This window comes from Lampetra planeri, chromosome 24, assembly GCF_965212315.1.
Source record: "Lampetra planeri chromosome 24, kcLamPlan1.2.h2, whole genome shotgun sequence".
NCBI lineage: Eukaryota > Metazoa > Chordata > Hyperoartia > Petromyzontiformes > Petromyzontidae > Lampetra > Lampetra planeri.
Genome location: NC_136130.1, coordinates 8,326,874 through 8,350,807, shown reverse-complemented (window position 1 = coordinate 8,350,807; position 23,934 = coordinate 8,326,874). Strand labels below are relative to the sequence as shown.

General features: G+C 49.5%; 1 protein-coding gene across 2 annotated transcripts; it reads left to right on the top strand.

Moving 5' to 3' along the window:
* The first annotated feature begins 2,204 nt into the window (after positions 1 to 2,204).
* LOC144726719 (alpha-amylase-like) lies at positions 2,205 to 22,019 on the top strand. Of its 2 annotated transcripts, none has more exons than XM_078605546.1 (11): positions 2,205 to 2,263; positions 13,158 to 13,332; positions 14,598 to 14,744; positions 16,169 to 16,366; positions 17,277 to 17,507; positions 18,105 to 18,238; positions 18,890 to 19,012; positions 19,578 to 19,677; positions 19,805 to 19,926; positions 20,717 to 20,842; positions 21,574 to 22,019. In XM_078605546.1, exons 2-11 carry the CDS (start codon positions 13,165 to 13,167, stop codon positions 21,761 to 21,763), a joined length of 1,539 nt encoding a protein of 512 aa, XP_078461672.1. In that variant the 5' UTR covers positions 2,205 to 2,263; positions 13,158 to 13,164; the 3' UTR covers positions 21,764 to 22,019. The 2 variants fall into 2 exon arrangements, with proteins under 2 accessions (XP_078461672.1, XP_078461671.1); XM_078605545.1 differs by lacking the exon at positions 2,205 to 2,263 and adding an exon at positions 11,715 to 11,819.
* Positions 22,020 to 23,934: the final 1,915 nt, after the last annotated feature.

Genomic DNA, 23,934 nt, shown 5'->3' with positions numbered 1-23,934 from the left:
ATACCAGGAGGCGTAACGATGGATCGTTTCAGCGATTATTTACTGTGCCTGCACACTTACGTTGATCACGGTCGACCGGCAGGTCTCGTGCGGGTGGGGTAAAGCGTGGGTGATGCCGATTGTGTCGCGAGACGAAGCATCCGTTCAAAACTCTCACGGAGCAGAGTTGCATCACGACGCGTCAGAAAAACGATGCGTGGATGCGGATATCAACAGAGCTACTTGTGGGATAATCTGAAGTGGGCACTCGTCCACACAGTAGGGGGCAGCACACCCCTGCCTGCTCCAAAGAGTAATGTTCATTGCAGGTCAGTGACAACACGAGATTTCATTGTCAGAGCTTAAATGTTGCCAAATCATGTGCAGAACCAAATGTAATGTGATACGCTCTGTTTAGTCTTTGGTTACCGGGCAAAGACCATCAACTCGCTTCAAGCGAGTTTAAACAAAAAACAAACAAGTACTGATACCCGCGTTGGCATCGGTGCACAAATAACAAAAGAGACATTCGTCAATAACACCGTGGCCCTGAAATGAAAGGCACACAATAAGCAACATTATTGGGCAATGACCCGTTTTCACAGTCATCTCGGTGCCATGACGAAGAAGGGACACTGCCCGCAACGCCACGTGTTATACACGTCACGTGAGCACTCGGGATAATCACAGGCGGCCATCTCGAGTCGGTCCCATGCCGTCGACGAGATGTTAACTACCTCGCCTGGTATGCAGGAGGTCGTGGGTTCGATCTCGACCCTGACGCCTGTTCATTTGCAATTCACATGTTCTCCCCGTGATCGCATGGATTTTTTTCTCCGGGCCCTCCGGTTTTTCCCTCTACATTTAGAATCAACATCACGCGTTTAGAGTATTTGGCTGCTATACAATTCCACAATTCCACGCGATAAGCCACTTCGTTGAGCTATCATCATTTGTGGCCAAGTCGCTTCTGATAAAGAGCTCTATAGCCTCAATGAACCTTACTTGGCAAAATAAAAATAGATATGTTCAGTTTAACCGTAAAAAAAAATAATTGAGGAGCTGCCAGCTGAGCGCACGCACGCGTTCTGACCACGGAGTTGCCACAGGGTCCCGTGGCCACATCCCCACGGGAGGAGGAGGAGTGCCCGCGGCTTGCCCGGGATGTGTGTGGCGCCTGCCCCCTGGTGCACCTCCGCTTGGGCTGGAAACCGGCAATGCCCAACGCACGTTACATCACAAACCGCCCAGCCTCCACTCATCCAGCACAACTACGGGCAGCCGACGAACTAAGCAGTCCGTAAGCTGACGCGCGCACCCACCCAGCCAGTCACGAGGCACGTACCGAGCCAGCCAAACGCACGACTCGTACCAAGTCACCAAGATAGCCGCTCAAACCACCCACGTGCCCAGTTCACCAGCTAAACAACCAACAGCCAGTTAAATATTCATTCATGCAGGCGTACACCGAGTTTACCATCCAACAGCCACTCGTATTACACATACAGTTTGTTTTTGTACCCCAACAACCGCCGGTCACCATTAAGTGGCGGGGACATCACCGCGGCGCTTGTGCCATGCCAGGTGCATTTTGAGGCCCCGTGAAGTGTCGAAGGCCCGCTGGCAGGAGGTCACGGAACAGACCCAGGTGCCACGGCTTGACTAACTGAGACGGCTGGCAAATGCATCAGCTGTTGATAGTTAAGTTTCTTATTTTTGGGACTCATCCTCGCGGCTCGGCCAGATCGAGTTACGTCGGTGAAGCAACATCTAGCGCTGCGTGCCCCCCCCCCCCCCCTGCAGATCAAACTTCCCGTTGTATGGTGGCAATCGGCGAGCGTCCAACACTTGCGTGACCACTGTATAAGTCTGGGGGGTGGCTTATGAAGCGAACGGTTCGCGGTCAAATTACGCAAAGGGGTTACGCAAAATTATACTACCCCCCCACCCAACCACCACACTTTCGAGATGTACTGTCCTATAATTATATAAAATCGACGCATCCTGGTCCGAGTAAGACCTTGAGAACGGATGGTGGGAGGACTGCCGGCGCAGACCTGGGGTTGTCACGTGCCCACTACGCAAGCAGCTGCCGGAGATCTGGCGTCAGCAGCGAGGGATAGAGGTGGCAGCAACGACACCCTTGGCCACGGTGACCTCTCGACCCTGACCGGCTGCTGACTCGGGGCTGAGCCTCCTTGACTGTTGACCAGCTGCTCTGTATTCAAAGACCAAGGGGCTCCGTCGTCAGCACGATATCGGTATTCGTGCCACCTTGTCGAAGGTAACCGTGATCGATTTTAAAATGTTGTAAACAATTTCGGGGGTTGGGGGGGGGGGTGTTGTACTTTATTCATAATATCTACACAATTTGGGGTGTTCGCCCCCTCCCCTCGCCGCCTGCTCCCACGGCACTGACGCTGGCTGCACCCCTCTGCTGCACAAATCGTACGCTGGGCGACTGCTGCACGTGACCGACCCAACGCGAATTGGAACTCCCGACAGCCGTGGCTCGCACCTGCGTGGGCCGTTGCCGTCCATCGATCCACGAACGCCCGACAGAGGTCTCAGCAGTGGCGGCCGGCGGGTAAATATCGTGGAGGGGCACGGTGGTGGTGGTGGGGGGGGGGAGGGGGTGGAGGGAGACGGGGTTCAATCGTATACTGCATCGTGGTCGAGATCTAAAATACACCGAAGTAACTGACAAGCCTGTGTGCAGCAAGACACAGCGGGGCAAGGGGTGAAGACCCTTGTGTTTTGCCCCTAACGACCGGCAACCAACTCTTGAGCGTGGCCTGGTTTGAAGTGTGTTTGGGCATTCTAGCCCGCGAGGGCGTGGGGGGGGTCGTGTCGGGCGGGGGGGTCATGTGGGGGGGGGGGGGGTCACGACAGACAAGGATAAATGCCACACGAAGTGACCAGTGGCCCGATCCGCCCGCGTCCCGCCGTGCATTCTGCCCTGGCTCTCACCCACTTTGCAGACGAGAGAAAATCTGCGACGCTCACCGCTTAATTTTTTTAAAATAATTTTGTGCTGCCAAATTTTTTACTTAATTATCAGAATTTTGGAGGGTGGTCCTCGCCTGCCTATTCCACCACTACCACCACCCAACCTCATCCCCCGACTTTACGGGGATTCCATCCGCCACTGGGACCTCAGGTACGTGGTAACGACTCACAGCTCTCGTTCAGTGAATTGCACGCAGGATTGGTGGATCGCGTAAGGATTGCACCATCGAGTACGTGAGTGAGACGCCCACTCGCTTACAATAGTTCGGGTTGGGTGCCAGTAGGATTCTCACTGCCAGTTGGAGGCGTTTTAGCGTTGTCCCCTCGCCATGCGTGGATTTTCTGTGAGCATTCCAGCTTCCACGCACATGCAAAATAGTTAACCTCACAAGTCGGTATCAGTCCATGCTGTTAAATATATAAACGGTGACGTTTCAGGCTATGGCCCTTCTCCATAACACACGCGGATGGTGCTATATGAATGGTTGTTCATAGCACACTTCCCTGTTAGAATCTTCTTCCAATCCGCAATTCTTGTGAGTTCTGGGTCGTACGAATGACCTTTGAACTTCATTCGGCGTCGTCCGCCACTACCCGGTCACTTTTGACCCCATCAACTGAACCAAATTCTAATGTCAGAGATGTACACATTAGATCAATAATGCAATGTGCACTATAGGTACACGTACGGCCCTTTTGTCAAAACACTATTGGATGAGAGCCTGACCACACCCGTGCAGGTTGGGAGTTTTATTTGACCATACTTCACCACACTGGTCAGTGCGAGGTCGTCGGTTCAATGCAATCTCCAGGTCGTGGCAGTTGAAACAATGACCAAATGTCTTAAGTCGTCCCTCTCCTGTGACCGCGAGTGATATCTGAGCTGGCCCTGTGGTCACCCTCCTTGGTTAAAAAATTAAAATACATTTCATTTATCAGGTAAGGCCCACTGAGCTGTATCGCTGTTTTTGAGAAGTGACCTGGCCACAATTGATAGCTCAATAAAGTGGCTTTACCACGTGGATTTTTTTAGCAGCCAAATACTCCAAGCGCATGTTTTTAAATGTGGAGGGAAAACCCGGAGTACCCGAAGAAAAACTCACGCGACCACGGGGAGTGAGAGACACGCAAACTCCAAATGTACAGCAGGCGTCAGGGTTGGGATTGAACCCACGACCTCCTGTATACCAGGACGATGTAGTAAGCATCTCGCCACCGTGGCACCCCAAAACACAACCACCGCAAACCAGCACAACACGGAGGAGGTCTCCATCCAGCAGTGGACTGACAAAGGTATGCAAGCAACAACAACCACAACAATAAAAATTACACCATTGGAACCTCATTTGCCAGAAGAAAAAATATAATTGTTTTTTTACCCTTTTATCTGGCAACAAAACTGACACCTTTTTTTACGAAGAGTTATGTTTGCATAGACCACAATACCTGCAGTCATAATGCAAACAAAAAACATAACTCTGATAATATATGCACTGTCCTTGAAGTTGATTGGTCCACACCCGAGACAGCTTTCCTTAGAGCCTAGTCTCACATGGTGTTGGACCAGATGACGCCAAAAGGCGTAAAAAAGGTGTCAGTTTCGTTGCCAGATAAAAGGGTAAAAAAGCACTTATCAATAAAAAAATGTACGTCGATGAAACTCAACCGGCGATGAGCTCTTGAACCTGCCCTCGCTTTGCACGCGCGTGCTCGGTAGAGGAGGGAGCGTAATGAGCGCGTGGGACACGTCGGCAACTGCCGAAGGTGACGCTGCCGTTCGCAAGGAGGCGACCTTTACCTGAGTTGACCCACACTCAAGAGGGGCAGTGCCAGCTCTTGGCCAATCCAGCTCCTGCCGCTTATCGCACTTGCATTAGCTGTGACCAAGAAGAAGAAGAAAAAAACATTCAACTTTGTTTTATGTGTGTATGACTTTACTTCAAGGATACAGAAACATGTTTTTGTCAAGCACAGGCCCCAAATACCCAACATGCAAAGTATCCAGCAACACGATTCACGACTAAAGTTGTAATGGGTCACAGTTGATGGCGCTTGTCTCGGGCAGAGCAAAGTTATTTTTGTAAGAGCTCGCGTAATGCGACGCTTCTGGAAGGTTAGGCCAGAGCGAGCGGATCAGTGGAAGAGATGACGCAGAGGGAGACTTGTTTGGAGCTGCAGTGTAGTGAGTGAGGAGACGCGTGGAAGAATGGGTAGGTGAGTGGGTGAATGAGTGAGTGAGTTGTTGTGACCTGCAGCGTGGTGATGGTGGTGGTTGAACACAGTGTGGTGTGTGGGTGAGTGAATAATCAAAGTACCAAACCGGCAATGAATGCCCATTGTCATGTATATGCATTCATTAATCCCCCCCACCCCACACCACATCGATCAAGAAGTGCTCACAAGTGATGCCATCACATCTACCCCTCTATTTAAGGAACGAAACAGGAGGATTTCTCCACAAATCTGGCTGTCGCCTGATGAAGCTAGTTGTAATTACTGGCGAAACGTCGTACTCAGGGTATTTGCTCTCCAACACACCGGTGTGCTGTACGAGTGACGAATTGGCATGTTCTGTTTTGACTTAAAACTTTCGTGACTGCAGGAATTCATATTCTTTGGTTCTTTCGGTAAAGTCACGTAAATAGAAGGAAAAAAAATAATAATAATAATAAATAAAGTGAATAAAAAAATACTAATAATAAACAACAACAAAACCTTTATATTCTTAGTTTTTTCGGTAAAGTCACGTAGGTAAATTTTTTTAATTTAAATTAAAAATCTAGAACAACAAAACCATTCATGTAGACTGTAGCCTGGTCTCTTTACCTGAGTGAGCGTACTGGCAGTCTATAATGTAGACTTATTATTGGTTCTTTCAGTCATTTAAATTTAATACAAATATAATAAAATAAACATATATAAATAAAATAATTATTTGTATCTATTTGTATTATTATAAGTAAATTACTGAAAGAACCAAGAATGCGTCTACATTATAGACTGCCAGTACGCTCACTCAGTTTAATAACCATTGCTGCAGTCTACATCATAGACTGCCAATACGCTCACCAGCTTAAAAAACAGGCTACATTCTACATTATAGACTGCCAGTCCGCTCACCGAGGTTAACAGGCTACAGAATACATTATAGACTGCCAGTAGGCTCACCGAGATGAAGAACCAGGCTACAGTCTACATTATAAACTGCCAGTACACTCACCCAGCTTAATAACCATTGCTACAGTCTACATTATAGACTGCCAATACACTCACCAAACTTAATAACCAGGCTACAGTCTACATTATAGACTGCCAGTACACTCAGGGGAAGAACCAGGCTACAGTCTACACTATAGACTGCCAGTACGCTCACTCAATTTAATAACCAGGCTACAGTCTACATTATAAACTGCCAGTACACTCACCCAGCTTAATAACAATTGCTACAGTCTACATTATAGACTGCCAGTACACTCACCAAACTTAATAACCAGGCTACAGTCTACACTATAGACTGCCAGTACACTCACTCAGATTAAGAACCAGGCTACAATGTACATTCGTGTTTTTTGGTTGTTTATTTTTGTTCACTTTATTTTCATTATTATTTTTCTATCTGCGTGACTTTACCGAAAGAACCAAAGAATATGGCATGTTCTATTTACGTAACAACCTTTACTATTTGGCTGTGTCAAGTGGTGGCGAGTTTAACGACACATTTATATATTTACGCGATCTAACACCAAAAAAACCTGTATTATGGATAAGTGTGCTGTTGTGACCTGCAGTGTGCTGGTGGTTGAACACACAGTGTGGTGAGTGAGTGGGTGAGTGACTGAGATGAAACACATTCAACGTTTGCAATAGTCAGGAGAATAAGATGAGATAGTCATTCAATCAACCCAAGAAAGCCTTGCGGTATCTCAAGACTCGTATTCAGTAAGGGGGAAGGGGTCTTGGCCAATGGCGTGAATAAGTGTTAGGCTTGTGCGAGGAAACCGGAGAACCCGGATAAAACCCCACCACGCATACGCAAGGATGACACGACCACCGCAAGGCCAATTCGCGGCCACAGTCCGACAGCAAGCAGTACGTCCTGGCAATCAAACTATAAAAAAAATTGTCGTTACAAAATGTTAAACTATTTTTTCTTTTTTTTATCAGGTAAGGCCCACTGAGCTATGAGCCCTTTTTCACGACGCGATCTGGCCGCAAACTACATGCTCAACGTCAAGTGGCTTTCCGCCGTGGAAATTTACAGCAGCCACATACTCTCCCATCCTTGTGCCGTCGGAGCTCAAACGAGCTTGGCTTCCCAGCTAAGGCAACATTGGGTGCGTTCACGGTCATCTGGACGTATGAAAGAAAGAGACAAAGTCACTGTCACAGGCATTCAGCCACACCGTGACTCTTGTAAGTTGATAACTGTGCACACAGAAACAAATCTATCAAAAGGTTAAACTTGGGTGCCCCCCCCCAATTTGGCTGAATTAATGTTCGTCGTTACTGACGTGCAACGAACGAATGGGAAAGTGCTGCCCCCTACTGTGCGGGTCGTACTTGTGCAATTTGTATTGATAAACTGTAGTTTATTATGTTTTGTGACTTGCGTAGCTTTCCTATAGTGGCATTCTTTGCAATCCACTCGTTTTTTTGTATCGGTTGTTGCTGTTGTAACTTTCCGACCCGCATCCTTACTGGACATCTGTGAAAAAAATCTTCATAGCTCATCGGCTTTTTCCAGTCGAAATCGAGATTCCGAATCTGCTTCTCTGCGGGCCGTTTTACAGCACGAATGAGATGCACTGCTCCGTCCAGAGATCCAGGCGGGTGCCTCGTCCATCGATATGGAGTACGACAGTGCAAGCGGGATAATACTTATGTAGAGAAGTTCCCACAGCCGTACTCGGAGACGGAAGTATGTTAAGGGCTTTCGCCAAGGGTTTATTAAAGCTGTTACTATATTACACAGCAGGGTACACAACTCCCAGGGGCTAGGGGTCCTACTCTGAGTCCGGGTCCCTGCCGGCTAGCTCCGGTCTCTCTCTCTCTCTCGTGTCGGATCGTGGACTCTGCCGACTCCACCGAGCGGAGAGAGAAGCACCTCTACGGCTACCACCGGCTTCTCCCCAGACTCCCTACTCGATCCCTCTCTCTACCCCTGGTTCCCTCTTCACCCTGCTTACTCTTTCCGTTCCCACAGTGACCCCGCTTACGTCACGGGGTCTCCCTTAAGTACCCTAGGAGACGTGACGTCATCGCACTGAACGGCACACCTGACGTCACGTCCCCATTTTACTCCTCTACACATACAACAATACATATCTAGTGGGACCCTTCTTGCCGGGATCAATATGATGATAGAAGAAAAGTCTTTGTGTATGTATGTTGAACCGCACGTTGCCAGCCGTGCTAATCGGCAATGCTACACGTATGAAGATGTTCAAGCACCAAAACGCACCTACATTAACACCTCCTGTATTATTGCCGGGAATAGGATGCTCCGTTATTTTTTCCATCATAAATAATCCAGTATATTTGTTTTAGCATTAATCTATATAGTAATAGGTTTTTACCCTTTCAACTGGTACAAAAACTGACACCTTAATACAAGGCATCATGTTTGCAATAACCACAACACAAGCAGTCAAATGCAAACAAAAAGAAACAACTCTGATGATGATAATGATATGCACTGCCCTTGAAGTTGATTGGTCCACACCCGAGACAGCTTTTCTTAGAGCCTAGTCTCCATTGGTGTTGGACCAGATGACGCCAAAAGGCGTTTGCATTTTGACTGCTTGTGTTGTGGTTATTGCAAACATGATGCCTTGTATAAAGGTGTCAGTTTTTGTACCAGTTGAAAGGGTAAAAACCTATTACTATATTTTGCCACTGGTAAAGGAGGTCTCATAGTGTATTAATCTATATATTTTTAAAAATGATGTAACCGTACGAGATGCGAGTGAGATTCATCATCTCTGCTTGCAGGTGAGAGCTAGTGATATTAGCGATGTTTTTTTCTCATAATTTTTCAACTTAAACGGAGGGATTTGAGTAATGGCATTGCCACATAATGGAATACCCATTAACATTACGTCAGGAGGCATTTAACAGCCCACGCAAAGAACACTCTGTAATCACATATTTCACGGGGTGGAGCGGTGGCACCGTGATTATTGCCCTAATCTATTTAACCCAGAAGACCAGAGTTAGATGCCTGACCATGACTCGCATCAGGGGGCGAGCGATGCATGCACCGCTTCTGACACCTGCCATCGCTACCAACCCGCAATGACCAGCGTGGGTAATTATGGTGCAGCAACATTCACAGCTTACAAGGCACGGGGACACCATGCATGTGTGCACGTACGTTGAACTTCTTTCGTACCGTACGTAGCCAACCACGATAATTGGAGGTGCCTTTACCACCCGCGAATGAACAAACGGCTGTAAATTACTACATCTCCTTTCACATTTTCACACGATTCATGGCATGCTGTCCCGATGTAATGTTTAGCGCACGGGACACGCACACGTGGGGTCACCTTTTTCCATTCGATCTTCCAGCGCAGCAGTTGAAACAACGGTCCAATATTCTTCAATCCCCCCCCCGTCACCCACCCACCCACCCACCACCTGTCCGCCCGGCAGTGTCAATGGGTGTGCCACACACAGTGAGTCGATCGGCAGGTCGCGTCATGTATGGTGGGGTAAAGTGTGGGTATGACCACCTCTGCTGGGACGTCTGACCCAGTGTGGAAGAGTGAGCCGAACAGCCTGTACAGGTGCTCTCTCGAGATGCCCTCTAGTGCGGGGACACTTCTGCCAGCAGTGGCACGAACAAATAATTGCAGGGCTGCACCTTTACCTGTTTACAGTTCATGGGGTGGTGTAGAGGTTAGCTCGATACATCATGACACTGCTGACTCGGGTCCAGTTGCCGGCCAAGGTTAAAATCAATACCAGATGATATCACAATGTATCCATGGTCTAAATTTCACCAATACGCGCCGACTAGCATGGCGAGGTAGCATCCATCAGCGTACCGACACACGGCTGTAAATGTATTCATTGACTATTATTCAAATTTGAACAAATGCTGTCGCGTAACATATGAGTGCGTATTTACGCCTCATTTCCTGCTATTGCATGTATTTCTTCATTCAAATGCTTCTGTGACTATGACAGTGTTAAGCTTGTTCTTGCAATATCTGTTGTAAAGATGAGCCTAAAGTGTGACATCATTTAATGATGGCGCGTTGGCTGTGGCGCACAAATTACAATTAATACGTCAGGTCGGTTGCGTGGATGGTTGCTAATCCGACTCCAGAGATTAGCCGGGGCAAGGTGGCCCGATCCATGCCTTTTAGACATGCGTCAATTCAGCCGCTCCACCTGCGATCGCACGGCAGAGTCACAATTCGGGCGACGCAATCCAAGAACCGAAAGACGTGAATCCGAGAACACCTACAGCAGTGGGTTCTTAACCTTTACTGCAGCCTTGCACTCCTTTGGTTCTCGATCGTAAAACAATGTATACTGGTCATGCATACGTAGGGGGGTGATGAAACAAAGTAGATGTAAATTTCGATTTAAAGCTTTCATGACTGCAGGGATTCATCTTCTTGGTTCTTTCGGTAAAGTCACGTAGAAGGGAAATGATAAAATAATGGAAATAAAACAATAAAATAATTCTCACGACGTTTCGGCCACAACGCAAGCAGCCGTCCTCAAGTGAAAAACAGGTCTGTCGGAAAGACAGTGTCTTTCCAACTGGACCCGAGTGTCTTTCCGACAGACCTGTTTTTCACTTGAGGACGGCTGCTTGCGTTGTGGCCGAAACGTCGTGAGCATTATTTTATTATGTTTTATTTTCATCATTTTATTATTTCCCTTCTACGTGACTTTACCGAAAGAACAAAGAAGAAAAAAAAGTAGATGTACTTACGTGCCCGTACTTAATTTGTGTTTTCGATTATTTTCCTTCTAAAAAATATTCTGGCCGTGTCTCGCACACCCTCCCCCCCCCCCCCAAAAAAGGGGCATCTCGCACACCCAGGGGATGCGTGCACCCCAGGTTAAGTACCACTGGTGTCGAGCATTTCAAAATTACTGTTTTGTTATACAATGCGTTTGTGTTGCTGAACAGGCCCCTGTTGTGACGGTGGATAATGACCCTTGCCAGGGGTAAACCTGGCATACACTAAACGATCCTCATTTCGCTGATGAGGCCCAGCAAGTTAAAACCCGGCTGCTTAAAACGCATGCTACCGAATTACATCGGTCCAGAACGTGCACACGCCGATTCTAAAATATATATGTACATTGTATTGCATTCTCTGAGTCGATGTGTGGAGGCAGCTGCTAGTCTGCTTAATTATTATCAATGTAACTTATTGCATTATCGACCGAGATAACTCGAACAGCCAGAGGGGGGGTTTTTGTCAACATCCTCCCCGCTGAAGGTGACCTCCGGCGTCACTCGTCACATGAATGGTCCGTCCCATGCAACCTCCCTCCGCTCTGTCCTAAACGCGAACAAGGGTGAAAAGTTTACGCGGCTTCCCAACATTACCGTGCACCCACCTCGAAGGCCGCTCCGTCCGCACACATACACGTGGGCGCCACTGGCAATGAGCACAGAGGCACCTTGCCTGGCGAGTTAATGGACCTTTATCAGCAAGGCCACATGTGAGGGTTTACCCATAGAGCGAATGCACCACCAACTGCGCATTTTCCCACTCGCACCTCTCTCGCGCCCGACTCGAGACTATTTAAGCACGGGGCTGCAGACGGCAGGGACCAGCTTCAGATTTGCTGCACACGAGGTGAGCGACTGAGTGCGGAGGGTGACTACCAGGCGATTGTTGGCTCGGAGCGATGGTTTTAGATTTGAAGCTTTCGTGACTGCAAGGATTCATATTCTTAGGTTTTTTCGGTAAAGTCACGGAGGTAAAAAATTAATAAAAGTAAAATTCAAATAAAATAATAAAATAAATAATAAAAGCGACCAATGACCCCCAGGCTGATCAGGAAGGGTGCAAACGCGCCTTGACGATCTCTCTCTCGAGTTCTTTCTCGAGTTCTCGGGTTTGTACGGCAGGTTTTATTTGGCGTGCTGGCAGCTTCTGGATGCCCGACGTTTCACTCCATATGCTGGGTGCTCTCTTCAGCAATCCGCTTTCGTCTTATTCTTCAAAGTATGAAGCTCCCAGCACGCGGCGCAAAACGTCGGGCACCGTGCCGAACGGTTCCGATACAAAAACGCATCTGAGAACTCTTCGGCACAACCGCGATAACCCACACAGTGGTTATTAACCGATCTCCATTCACCTCGGAGGAGGTTTGGCTCAGCGATAAGCCTAAAAGATGGGAGGCGGTGGGGTCTATGGTGTCCGAAGCATCGTAAAGGTCTAAAAGAACTGGGCGTGAGAGAGGGATCCACATTCTGAGCGAGGGTGTTCATTGGCCACGCGTAGGAGAGCAGACTCGGTAGAATGGCGTTTGTGGAAACGAGACCTGTCCTTGATCATGGAGACCATGGAAAGGGAAGTGTTCGGAGAGATGGGAGATAATCCATTCTCGAACTTTTCCAAAGGAGTGGAGGTTTGAGATGGGATAACACATTTGCAGGGATGTTGGGGTCCAATGTCGGTGTATTTGTCGGGATGGGAGCGACATCAGCAGCAGTCTTGATAATTAAGGCAATAGTACTGGATGTAGACACAATGGTAACTGAAATTAATCACTTTTTTTCCAAGAATGTGATTAACAGTAGTGCACTGGTAAGTGGTCAACGGTAGAGGAACCTTTCCTAAGAGGCACACAACTCCGTGGTATTTCAAGTCGGTCGCAGCACCGTTCGTGAATAGAAGCGATTGCCACGTCATTCCGTGATTTGCGGGATTCCATGTCTGCGCAAACATCGAGTGAACAATTCGGCTACTTTTGCCCCAACAACTGGTCCCGCTTCTTTGACAATGACGATCGTGTCGGTCATTCCGCTGTCTCGTCACTCGTTCTGCTGACGACTCGACCGAATGCACCACAGTCGCCCGCCACCACTCTACTCTCCGGAACGTACGTTAAGAACGATCGATCGATGGATCAATCGATCGATCGATCGATGGATCGCTCACCTCCTCGTTCCCTCCCTTCGACGCCAGGTGAAGCATGAAGGCCCTGCTGCTGCTGACGTTCGTGGGTCTGGCCTGGGGCCAGTGGCACCCCAACGCCCACGACGGCCGTCACACCATGGTGCACCTGTTCGAGTGGAGGTGGGCGGACATCGCCGCCGAGTGCGAGCGCTGGCTGGGGCCCAACGGCTTCGCCGGCGTCCAGGTGAGTGCGGTACAGGTGTGGGGGGGCGAGCGAGGGCGGAGGGGCGAGGGTACTGGAGGTGTGTGGCGGTGGGGTGGGAGGGGTGGGGTGTGACCAGGTGAGAGTGGTGGAGATGTGAGTGGGGTGTGCAGGTGAGGGTGCTGGAGGTGTGTGGTGGTGGGGTGGGAGGGGTGGGGTGTGACCAGGTGAGAGTGGTGGAGATGTGAGTTGGGTGTGCAGGTGAGGGTGCTGGAGGTGTGGAGGCGGGCGAAGTGTACAGGGTAAGGGTGGAATTATGCAACGGTTATGCTTGTTTAAGCCATAATAAAGGGATACATATTAAAATTGGAAGCAGATAAGGGTGGAAAGTCAGAGGGAAAAAAAGAGATCAGCTCACTCCAATAAATTTAATAGGGCAATTATTATTGTACTTGGGCACAGCAATTCCCCTCATTGATTTTTTTTCCCAGGTTGTTCGGAGAGCTCGACTCTAGCAAAGCAACTTGAAGCTTTTGACCTTTAAATACAGACAGATGGGTGGGACACGTGTGCAGAATGGAGGAGGGCAAGTTACCGAGATGGGCTGTTGAGTGTCACCCAGAGGTTGGCGATTCAGGGAGAAGACCTAAAGCCAGCTGATGTGGCCATTAGATCGTAGGAGCGGGCCCTAAAGAACGCGTTGACTCTGTAACAAAAATGAAAACAAACAAGTGAAATGGTGGTGGTGGTGGGTGAGACCGGAAGAGTGTTTTCATAACGCATCTAATGCAACCACGTCTCAATGCACTCTACAGAAAACAGGGACATAGTCTTTCGATAGAAATAGTGGGCATAGTCATTCTATATAAACAGTGGGTATCGTCATTCTATATAAACAGTGGGCAGTCAGTCGTTCATCGGGAGCTTTACAAAAGGACGGTCTTGAGCCCTGACTTGAACAGGGGGCTCGGATGGCAGGGGGGGAGGGAGTTCCAGACATTGGGGGCAGCAGAGGAGAAGGAGTGACCCTGGAGGCCTGGCGTTAACTTTTCATTTGTGGCGGGATCGAGCAAGGGGGCGGAGGTGACGGCCAAGGTGAGGCGCCATTGAGCATTCGCCATGGTGACCTCCACATTCAAAAACAAATATCCGCCCTCCGTACAGCCTTAACAGACTGTTGGGGCGAGTGCTGTTAGCGAGTAGCACCTATGAAGGCCGCCTCGGCACACGAGGGGGTGGTTGACCAGCAACCACGCCCACACGTCCACCACCTCTCTCTGCCCTTGTCCACTCCACAACAACCGCAGGTGTCTCCCCCCAACGAGAACATCGTGATCAACAGCCCCTGGCGTCCGTGGTGGGAGCGTTACCAGCCCATCAGCTACAACCTGTGCTCGCGCTCGGGCAGTGATTCCGAGTTCCGCGACATGGTGCACCGCTGCAACAACGCCGGGGTGAGGCACGGGACGCGGTGGGAGCGATTTCGGATACAGTAAAAACGAATTTTTGTTTTATATATATATAAACAAAAAAAGTCATATAAACTAAATCATTTTTTTATACAAACAAAAAAATTTTATGTAAACTACATTTGTTTTTTCATGTAAATTAAACAATTTTATCATATAAACTAAGCTACTTTCATTTTACCAGGTAAGGCCCCACTTATCTTCATAGCTGTTTGTTCCAGAAGCGATCTGGCTATCACAAATGATAGCTCAACGAAGTGGCTTATCATCATCCCTTGGTACGCGTCGTGATGTTGATTCTAAATGTGGAGGGGAAAACCCGAGTGCCCGGAGAAAAATCCAGACGACAACGGAGAGAACATGCAAACTCCAAATAGACAGGCGTCAGGGTCGGGATCGAACCCACGACCTCCTGTATACCAGGCGAGGTAGTTAACATCTCCTAGCCACCGTGATGATGATGAGAGAGATACACGCAAACTCCAAATAGACAGGCGTCAGGGTCGGGATCGAACCCACGACCTCCTTTACACCAGGCGAGGCAATTAACATCTTGTCACCATGGCAGCAGCAACTCTCTAACCCAGTCTTCTTCACCAATTGTCAGAGGGAGGGCACACTTTCGCTGATAAGACATCATCAGTGTGAGGGCCGCCACACATTTGAAACCATTGGGGGTTTGACAGCAGCACGACGATGGTGATGGTGTTTTCACACTTGTGTATTGTCGGGGACATGTTTAGAGTGTTTATAGTTTAGAGTATTCACCACCAAGCATCCGTCTACAAGGTTACAAGTTCAAGAAATAATTACGCCGGGCTACGATGAGGGGTTGGGGAGGGAGGGTAAATTAGATAGAGGGCCCCATTGCATTACCTGCACCAGGGCCCATGCCAACCGCTCTATGCCACTTGCCCTGCTCCGTAATTTTACAGCCGTGTGCCCCACGGTAGCCCGAGTGGCCCAGGGGTCAGACGCTGAGCTGGTACGGTTGAGATCCTGCGTTCCAATCCAGGCCTGTGGTTAAACCTGGTTCTGAAGGGTATTTGAGTTGATGGTCCTCAGCCCGGTCACCAAAGACTGACTACAAACAAAAACGCTGCAACTTAAACTGGCTAACTTCAAGCTCTGAGAATTACATATCGGGTTGCCTGTCATGCGATTCACATTTCTTTCATATGCAGAGCGGGTTGGCAAAAAAAGTGCTGCCCTCTACTGCATTGACCAGAGGTTACTTGAATGGATGTCAGATGCACCTCTGGGATATCCGCTTCCGTGAGCCGTTCTCTTGCTCTGCTCGAGATCCGCATGGACGGCTGCGTTTCATGACGTGGCGACGTCAGCCCCAAATCAAACCAATCACATGCCTGAACCCTCCTATCCCCCCCCCGCCCGTCCCTCCCCCGCAGGTTCGCATCTACGTTGACGCCATCATCAATCACATGTGCGGCGATGGCGGCGGCTCTGGCACACACGCCACGTGCGGCAGTTACTTCGACGCCGGGCGCCGTGAGTTCTCGGCCGTGCCCTACTCCTCCATGGACTTCAACGATGGCAAGTGCGGCACCGCCAGCGGCCAGATTGAGAACTACGGCGACAAGTACCAGGTGCGCAGCGGTGACGGAATCGGCGTTAAACTATTCAACTATTTTAATTTTTTAATGTAACGTCCACTGACCGATAGAGTTTTTTTTCAGAAGCGACCTGGCCACAAATGATATCTCAACGAAGTGGCTTATCATCACATGGAAATGTGTCGAAGCCAAAAGCTCTAAACCAGCAGTCCCCAACCTTTTTGGTACCAGGGACCGGTTTCGTAGAAGACAATTTTTTCACGGACCGGGGGGGGGGGGGTGTTCATCATTGGGTCTTTCCCCCTTTTCAAAGAAGCTTTCCAGCGACATTAATTTTTTACTAATTTTGTCAAGGGTTAGCTTGTAGGCTTACCAAAACTGTGACTGAGACAAGTGCGCAGTGAGGGAAGGAGGCGCGGCCAGAAGTGGTAAGTAAAATAACTGGCGGGCCACGCGCGGACTCACCGCTCTCACCTGCTGTGCGGCCCGGTTCCTAACAGGCCACGGACCAGTACCGGTCTGCGGCCCGGGCGTTGGGGACCCCTTCTCCAAATGCATGTTAATTATGGAGGGAAAACCCAGAGGACCCGGAGAAAAAATCCACGCGACCATGGGGAGAGAGACATGCAAACTCCAAATATGCAGGCGTCACAGTCGGAATCGGGTACCCGTACCTGATTGCGACCTCTGGGATGAAGCCATGTTGCAGGCGCGGGTGGGTTGATTCTAGGAACTTGAATTGTGAGAAGAGACAAGACGTTGGGAAATGAGTGACAATCACGGTTACTCACCAGTGACTCACGGTCTACCCGTACCCGTCCCCGGCCGCACCAGGGTCGCAAACGGGTACCGGGTATGGGGTAGGGTACGGGTATCAGGTACCCGGTTGCGGCCTCTGGTGTTGAGTCGTTGTACTGATCCACGGGCCGTCGCGCCACCACAGGTGCGCGACTGCAAGCTCGTGGGGCTGCTCGACCTGGCCCTGGAGAAAGACTACGTGCGCGGCAAGGTCGCCGGCTTCCTCAACAACCTCATCGACATCGGCGTGGCTGGCTTTAGGTTCGACGCGTCCAAGCACATGTGGCCCGGAGACCTCCAGGACATCGTGGGGCGTCTCAAGAATCTCAACTCGCAGTACTTCCCGTCCAACAGCAAGGCCTTCATCTTCCAGGAGGTGCGGGCCGCGGCGCCGACGCTGTGTGCTGCGCACACGCGCGTGTGTGTCTTGTGGGGAGCGGTGGTGCAACGGTTAGCACGCCGTGCCACGAACCCGGCGACCAACACCAGTGACGATTATCTGAATCGGTCCTGGGCCTCCCCAAGGTCAACTTAGCGTCAAATGAGTACCTGGTGCGATGTGCAAACATCGGCACTAAAGAGATAAAGACGGCCGCGTGTGGTGCTGGCCACCCACCCCCTCGTGTGCCGTTCCGGCCTTCATAGGTGCTCGCTGACAGGACTTGCCCCAACAGCCTGTTAAGGCAATACGGGGGATCTTTGTGTGGGGGGGGTGGAGTCGTGGGGGGAGCCTGCGATGCTTCACATGGCCTCAATGTGCACCTAGATTGGCACAAACGCCGTGGTGACATCACCGCCACTTGGTGGTGGATGGCGGCTGTAATTGTGGGAGTGGACTCATCAGCTATGCCGTGACACCGGCCTAACCCTTCAGGAGGCCTTCTACATTACGCTGGAATACAGGTACTTTTGATTGGCGCAATGGGCCTTGATCGCATACATGTTCCCGACGATGATGAATACATCTTTGCAGGTCATTGACCTTGGAGGAGAGGCCATCTCTGCATCCGAGTACTTTGGCATCGGCCGCGTGACCGAGTTCAAGTTCGGCGCTAAGCTGGGCGAGGTGGTGCGCAAGTGGAACGGACAAAAGATGTCCTACCTCCGGTGAGTATCCTGCCAGGCCCCAGGGCCACTCATACGACCTGGATCTGCATCAGCACCACAGGGTGGTGATGCAGACCCAGGGGCACAACACCATTGATGCCAAACCAACCTGACGTAAACACATAGGTTTCTCGCAGCCAATATCATGAATTGTAACTGATTTTGGGTTTGGCCTAAACCTAAAAATAAACTCTGAAACGCCATCAAAATGTTAATCGCTAAACAGAATGACTAACAATAGGATCTGCGTTTTATCGTGCATTCTGCTCTGGCTCTCACCCCGTGTATACGTGGAATGGCTGTGATGCCCATCGCTTAATTGTACTCAATTCATGCGATTAATTGTACTTGTCTGGCCCAGCGACTGCAGTTCGTATATCAAAGGGGTCAACAACCTGCGGCTCCTGAAGGACTGCTTCGTGACGTCATTCACATGCATTGCGTCTCTCGAAATATCGAGTTTCTTACCGAATTCGAAAAAAAATTGCCCTCGTTATTTTGGTTGCTGACCCAGGGTATATCATCGCGCGAAGCTCGCATATTACAGGAAGGGGTAGAGAAGAATATTTATCGTTACCGTGGTCATTCTGATCGAAATAAATATTATGTGCGTGCAAACTTAACGGCTCGCCCCTCCGCCACCCCCTCCAGCAACTGGGGTGAAGGCTGGGGCTTCATGCCGACGGGCAACGCCCTGGTGTTCGTCGACAACCACGACAACCAGCGTGGCCACGGCGCTGGCGGGGCGTCCATCCTCACCTTCTGGGACTCGCGGTGAGCAGGCGATTGGGCGTGGCGTGTGCGGGTGAGCGGCATGACCAGTGACGGGCACCAGGCCCGGGCCGAGGTGGCAGGGATCGTCGCGACCGGTTCCTCCGGCGCGCGCAGCTTCTTCCGGGACGGTTGAGTAAAGTGGGGCCCCGGAAAGAGGGCGCAATCTCGGACGTGTGTGAGAGAAGGGTTGCTCACCGCCACAATAATGACGACAACCTGAAGTTCGACCTATTTGAATCAAAATCTGTCGTGCGTCCATTTGAATAGGGAAGAGTTCACTTTTACCTATTTCCACAAGATAATCACATCTCCTCGGATGCCGCTGCTGGCGCCGTGCTATGAAATGTACGCATCACGTTTACTCCGGTGGCGCTCAAATGTTTAAATGCGATAGGATAGAATCTGTCACATGTGGCTTATGTGAGTCACTTTATGATTATGACCTGCTCGTGTCAGGATGGAATCTGTCATGCGTAGCTTCTGTCGACTCGCGACTCAATCACCACCTCCTGAATAACATGTTTTAAAAATATATTGCATTCTTGTAATGTTGTCACAACCGCAGCGTCTACAAGATCGGCACTGCCTTCACACTGGCTCACCCCTACGGCTTCACTCGCATCATGTCGAGCTACAGCTGGGACCGCAACTTCGTCAACGGCAAGGTGAGACGCGTTCGACATGCGGCATCCGCGCTCGCGTCCAAACTTTTACGAACACGCGCCCGCTCGATTGACGGCCGCCCCCGACGCGCGACCAATGTTCTCCGCGGCACGACCCGTGATGTTTCAGGATCAGAACGACTGGATTGGACCTCCTGCCAACGGCGATGGCTCCACCAAACCCGTGACTATCAACTCCGACGACACGTGCGGCAACGGCTGGATGTGCGAGCACAGATGGCGCCAGATCAAGTGCGTTCCCAGAGGTCCACGCGGTGGCTGGCGCGGTTCAGCGGTTCAGAGCAATTGATGCAGAAGGGGAGAGATCAAGGCGGGGGTGGTGGCGGGGCACAGGGGGGGTGCCAGGTGCAGTCCTCTTGATAAAAGGTCACTGGATCAGAGGTCACTTGAAAGGGATCTCAGAGGTAACTCTGTGATATCTACATCTGTGGGATGTTCCCTTAGCACAAAAGGGTGGTCGTGTTCCTCTCCGGGAGAAATTTCAATGGCAATTCTCGGTGATACAAAATGTAACACTAAGTTTTGACTATTGTAGTTGGACAGGCCACTTTGCATTTCGAAGGCATAGCTGTAAAGTAGAAGTGTAACTAATCCAACTTAGTTTCTAGGCTAGGTCATGGTGGCGATTCTTGGCATGAAACTACCAATGTGGGTCCACTCAGAAACATATATAGACCACTGTATTGGCTACGAAACCCTACATTTAAAAAAGTATCCGGTGTGTAACTATACATCCATTCATCGACCACAACCTCTTGCTACCCGCAAGATCCAGGCATCGAATTGTGCCTAACGATCACCTATTGTCAACTGTTCTACGTCGTTTGAAATTATTTCCACGGAGGTTATAAACGCACCATGGGAGCAGTTAAAAAACAAACACTTTCTTGAATCCTATTTGCGGCCTCGAATCGTGACAGTTTGTGGAACCACGAGGGGGAAGGTGCAGGGGAGGTGGATAGCTGCTCACCAATCGCACAGCTGTCGATTATTTTGTCGTCGTGCGATTCATGCTTTTCAGGAACATGGTCATCTTCCGCAACGCTGTTACCGGACACGACCTGACTAACTGGTGGGACAACGGCAGCAACCAGATCGCATTCAGCCGCGGCAACCGTGGGTTCATCGTCATCAACAATGATGACTGGTGAGCACGACTGGCTTAATTTCCGGCACAACGCGTCCAGTATACACCGCTAGTTGCCACGGTTGCAGCTGTCGGCGCTGGTCGTACATAAGCGAGCCCGACGACATCGATGCTGGCGTCCACACCGTACGTAGAAAAACGACTGCAAAGGACGATGTAGGTCGTGAACAAAAATATTATCTACAGAAATACAATTCAGAAAATGTCCAAAGTTGGTGGCCCATGAGCCTACAGTTATGACGAGGGCAGTCGAGCTGCTAGACAAACTAGGCGAGGCGTAGAATCTTCCTTGAAGATATCTCCTCCAGCGAGCATTGCTCTAACGCACTGGGGGTCACGACACACTGGTCAATGTGAGAGTTCAACGTGGACCTCCCTCGTCATCTCGTTACACTATGCTGAAAGCACAATCGACGACAAATACAATTGTGCCAGTGGCCAAAAGCAAGCAACGTCCGCCACTACAATCCACCGAGAGAACGCGTAGATATTTTTTGTTTTGTCTAACGTGTCGACTGCCCTCCGATAATAGAAAGCCACTGGAGCTATGCACTTTGAAATCTAGATTCAAAATTCATTTTTTCGAACTACCTTTTGCGTTTCGTTTGTTGTCCTTCCTCTACACCTCCGATTAGCACAGTTGGCTATGTATGGTGCGATAGAAGTGTCAACATATATACATGCATACAAATATGCATACGTACAAGCATATGTACGTCACCGTTCCACAGGGCCCTTGACGCGACGCTCCAGACCGGCCTGCCGGCTGGAACCTACTGCGATGTCATCTCCGGCAACTTGTCGGGCGGGCGCTGCACGGGCGCGCAGATCTCCGTGGGGGGCGATGGTCGCGCCTTCTTCCAGATCAGCAACGCGTCCGAGGATCCCGTGGTGGCGATCCACGTCAACGCCAAGCTGTAGCGCGGTGTCGCACGGCTCCCGCTGGGACGACAGCGACGATGATGAACCCAGCCTCCCAGCCCCCCGGCGACGCGTCGCGCAGAGCGGAACATGATCGATAAAAAAAAATCGTAACAATAATGATGATGATCGAAACGAAGACGTTCAAAGTCAGGACGCAGCCGCCGCTTGCTTCAATCGCCTCAAATCAGCCGGCCGTTTGCTGTATTGCCATATGTATTCATCTGCTGTGATCAATAAAACGTGCACACGTTAATCCACATGTGACTGGTCTATATCTTAAATTAAAAGGTGAAGGTGCAGCCCTGCAATTACTTGCTCACACCACAGCTGGCAGATGGGCCTCCACTAGGAGGGAAGCTCTTGAGAGGCCCCTGTGGAGAGTGCTTTTGGCCCCCTCTTCCCCACTGGCCATATGTCATGGAAGGAGTGGGAGTGCACACACTTTGCCACACGACAAACAACCTCAACATTTCTGCTGCTGGGTGGACAGAGGCAGTTGTGGATTTAAGGAACTTGCGACATCGTTTCAACTGCTGACTGTTTACACCACCACAAGTGGCAGCATGCCAAAGTGAAACGCGTGAATCGAAATGAGCGCACACATTCTGCCAGGGATTCGCGAGTGCAGGGAGTCTTAGCGCAGCGTTCTACAAAAACATATCCCGACTAAACAACTGTACTTTGTTTCATACTCTTTGTTTTTCTACGTGACTTTACCGAAAAAAACAAAGAGTATGGATCCTTGCAGTCACGAAAACTTGTAATCTCGAATATACTGTGTTTTAGTTTACCAGGTGTAGTGTCTTGTAAAATCACTCAGTCGGACACGTTGTTACAAGTCACCTGCTTACACTTTATTACCCTATTCTTGCACCAGTTGTAGGCACAATACTCTGGCCAACAAATCATGGCGATTGTGTCGTTTTTGCCCTTCCATCAGTTCACGAGCCACTTTCTCCCAACAAGGGTTGCAGGTGAAAGTGATGAAGCTTTGCGCGTGTGTCATGGCATCTTGAGTGCGCCCATGCGTGTAGCGGGGAGCGCTGGTGAAACTGTACGGCAAGATGACCAATTGTCCGACATTGGCAGCACGGCCGTCGTTGCTGATTGCTTTGAGATAGCGACGTCACACAGGTGGCCGGGGATCAGTTCCCAACACCGTTCGGCATCGTTGCAATCCCAAACGCTAGTCGCAGCAATACATCTTGTCACAAAACGATACTCATATTTGCTATATGCCCATTACTAGCTATATCAGTTTCCTCTAGCTGTGCTTTTGGTTTTCAAATATTTTTGTGTGTTTTACTATACTTCAACAATTATTTATTGATAGGTTCTTTATTGCAGTTTAATCATCATAAGGCTTTCCATTAAGTCACCCTAATCATTGCATGTAAAAAGAGTATACCTAAAGACACATAATTTTTTTTAAAATGCACGACAAACATGTTGACATATAACCACCACGCGGTCATTTACTTCGGAAATATATTGACCCAATAACGAATGTGTAATGACCGAAATTAAGAGGCACTCACCCCAAGCCAATGTGCAGCCACTGTAATTAAAAAAAGTAGGCCAAGGCCTCCTATTGGCGGGAAGATGCCTCCACAATGATTGGCCTGGAGGCAGGGTTTGAAGAGATTGAAGGAAATATTTAAATGGGAAAAAGTGGGAAACAGAGTGGAACCTGGAGGCGACGGTTGGGAACCGTTGGAGGAGGAAGACGGGGATTGGCTGCGGGGAAAACAGTGAGGGATAGTTCGAGAGAGGGGGCTCGAGAAGGATAAAAGGGGAGAGCACGAGGAGAGGGGACGTTTGAGGGAAGGGACAAGCTTCAAGAGCAAGAACGAAGCTGGGACCTCGAGTTGTAGTTGTGTCTAAAATAAAGAGGCGCTTAGTATTCTTATGTTTTTTTTTGGTAAAGACACGTAGTTGAAAATTAAAATTAAGAAAAGTCAAAATAAAATAAAATCACGACGTTTCGGAGGCAACACAAGCTTGCCTCCGAAACGTCGTAATTTTTATTTTATTTTTTATTTTACTTTTATTCATTTGAATTTTTTACCTACGTGACTTTACCGAAAAAACCTAAGAATATGAATCCTTGCAGTCACGAAAGCTTCAAATCTAGGCTCTTAGTATATGGTCATCAGCGTCATTTCAAA

Bases quoted from the DNA above. Each gene is read 5' to 3' on its own strand.
- LOC144726719 (XM_078605546.1), top strand. From the start codon at position 13,165: ATGAAGGCCCTGCTGCTGCTGACGTTCGTGGGTCTGGCCTGGGGCCAG. The intron at 18,239-18,889 runs GTGAGTATCCTG...CACCCCCTCCAG, and splicing joins CAAAAGATGTCCTACCTCCG to CAACTGGGGTGAAGGCTGGG. The intron at 19,013-19,577 runs GTGAGCAGGCGA...TCACAACCGCAG, and splicing joins CTCACCTTCTGGGACTCGCG to CGTCTACAAGATCGGCACTG.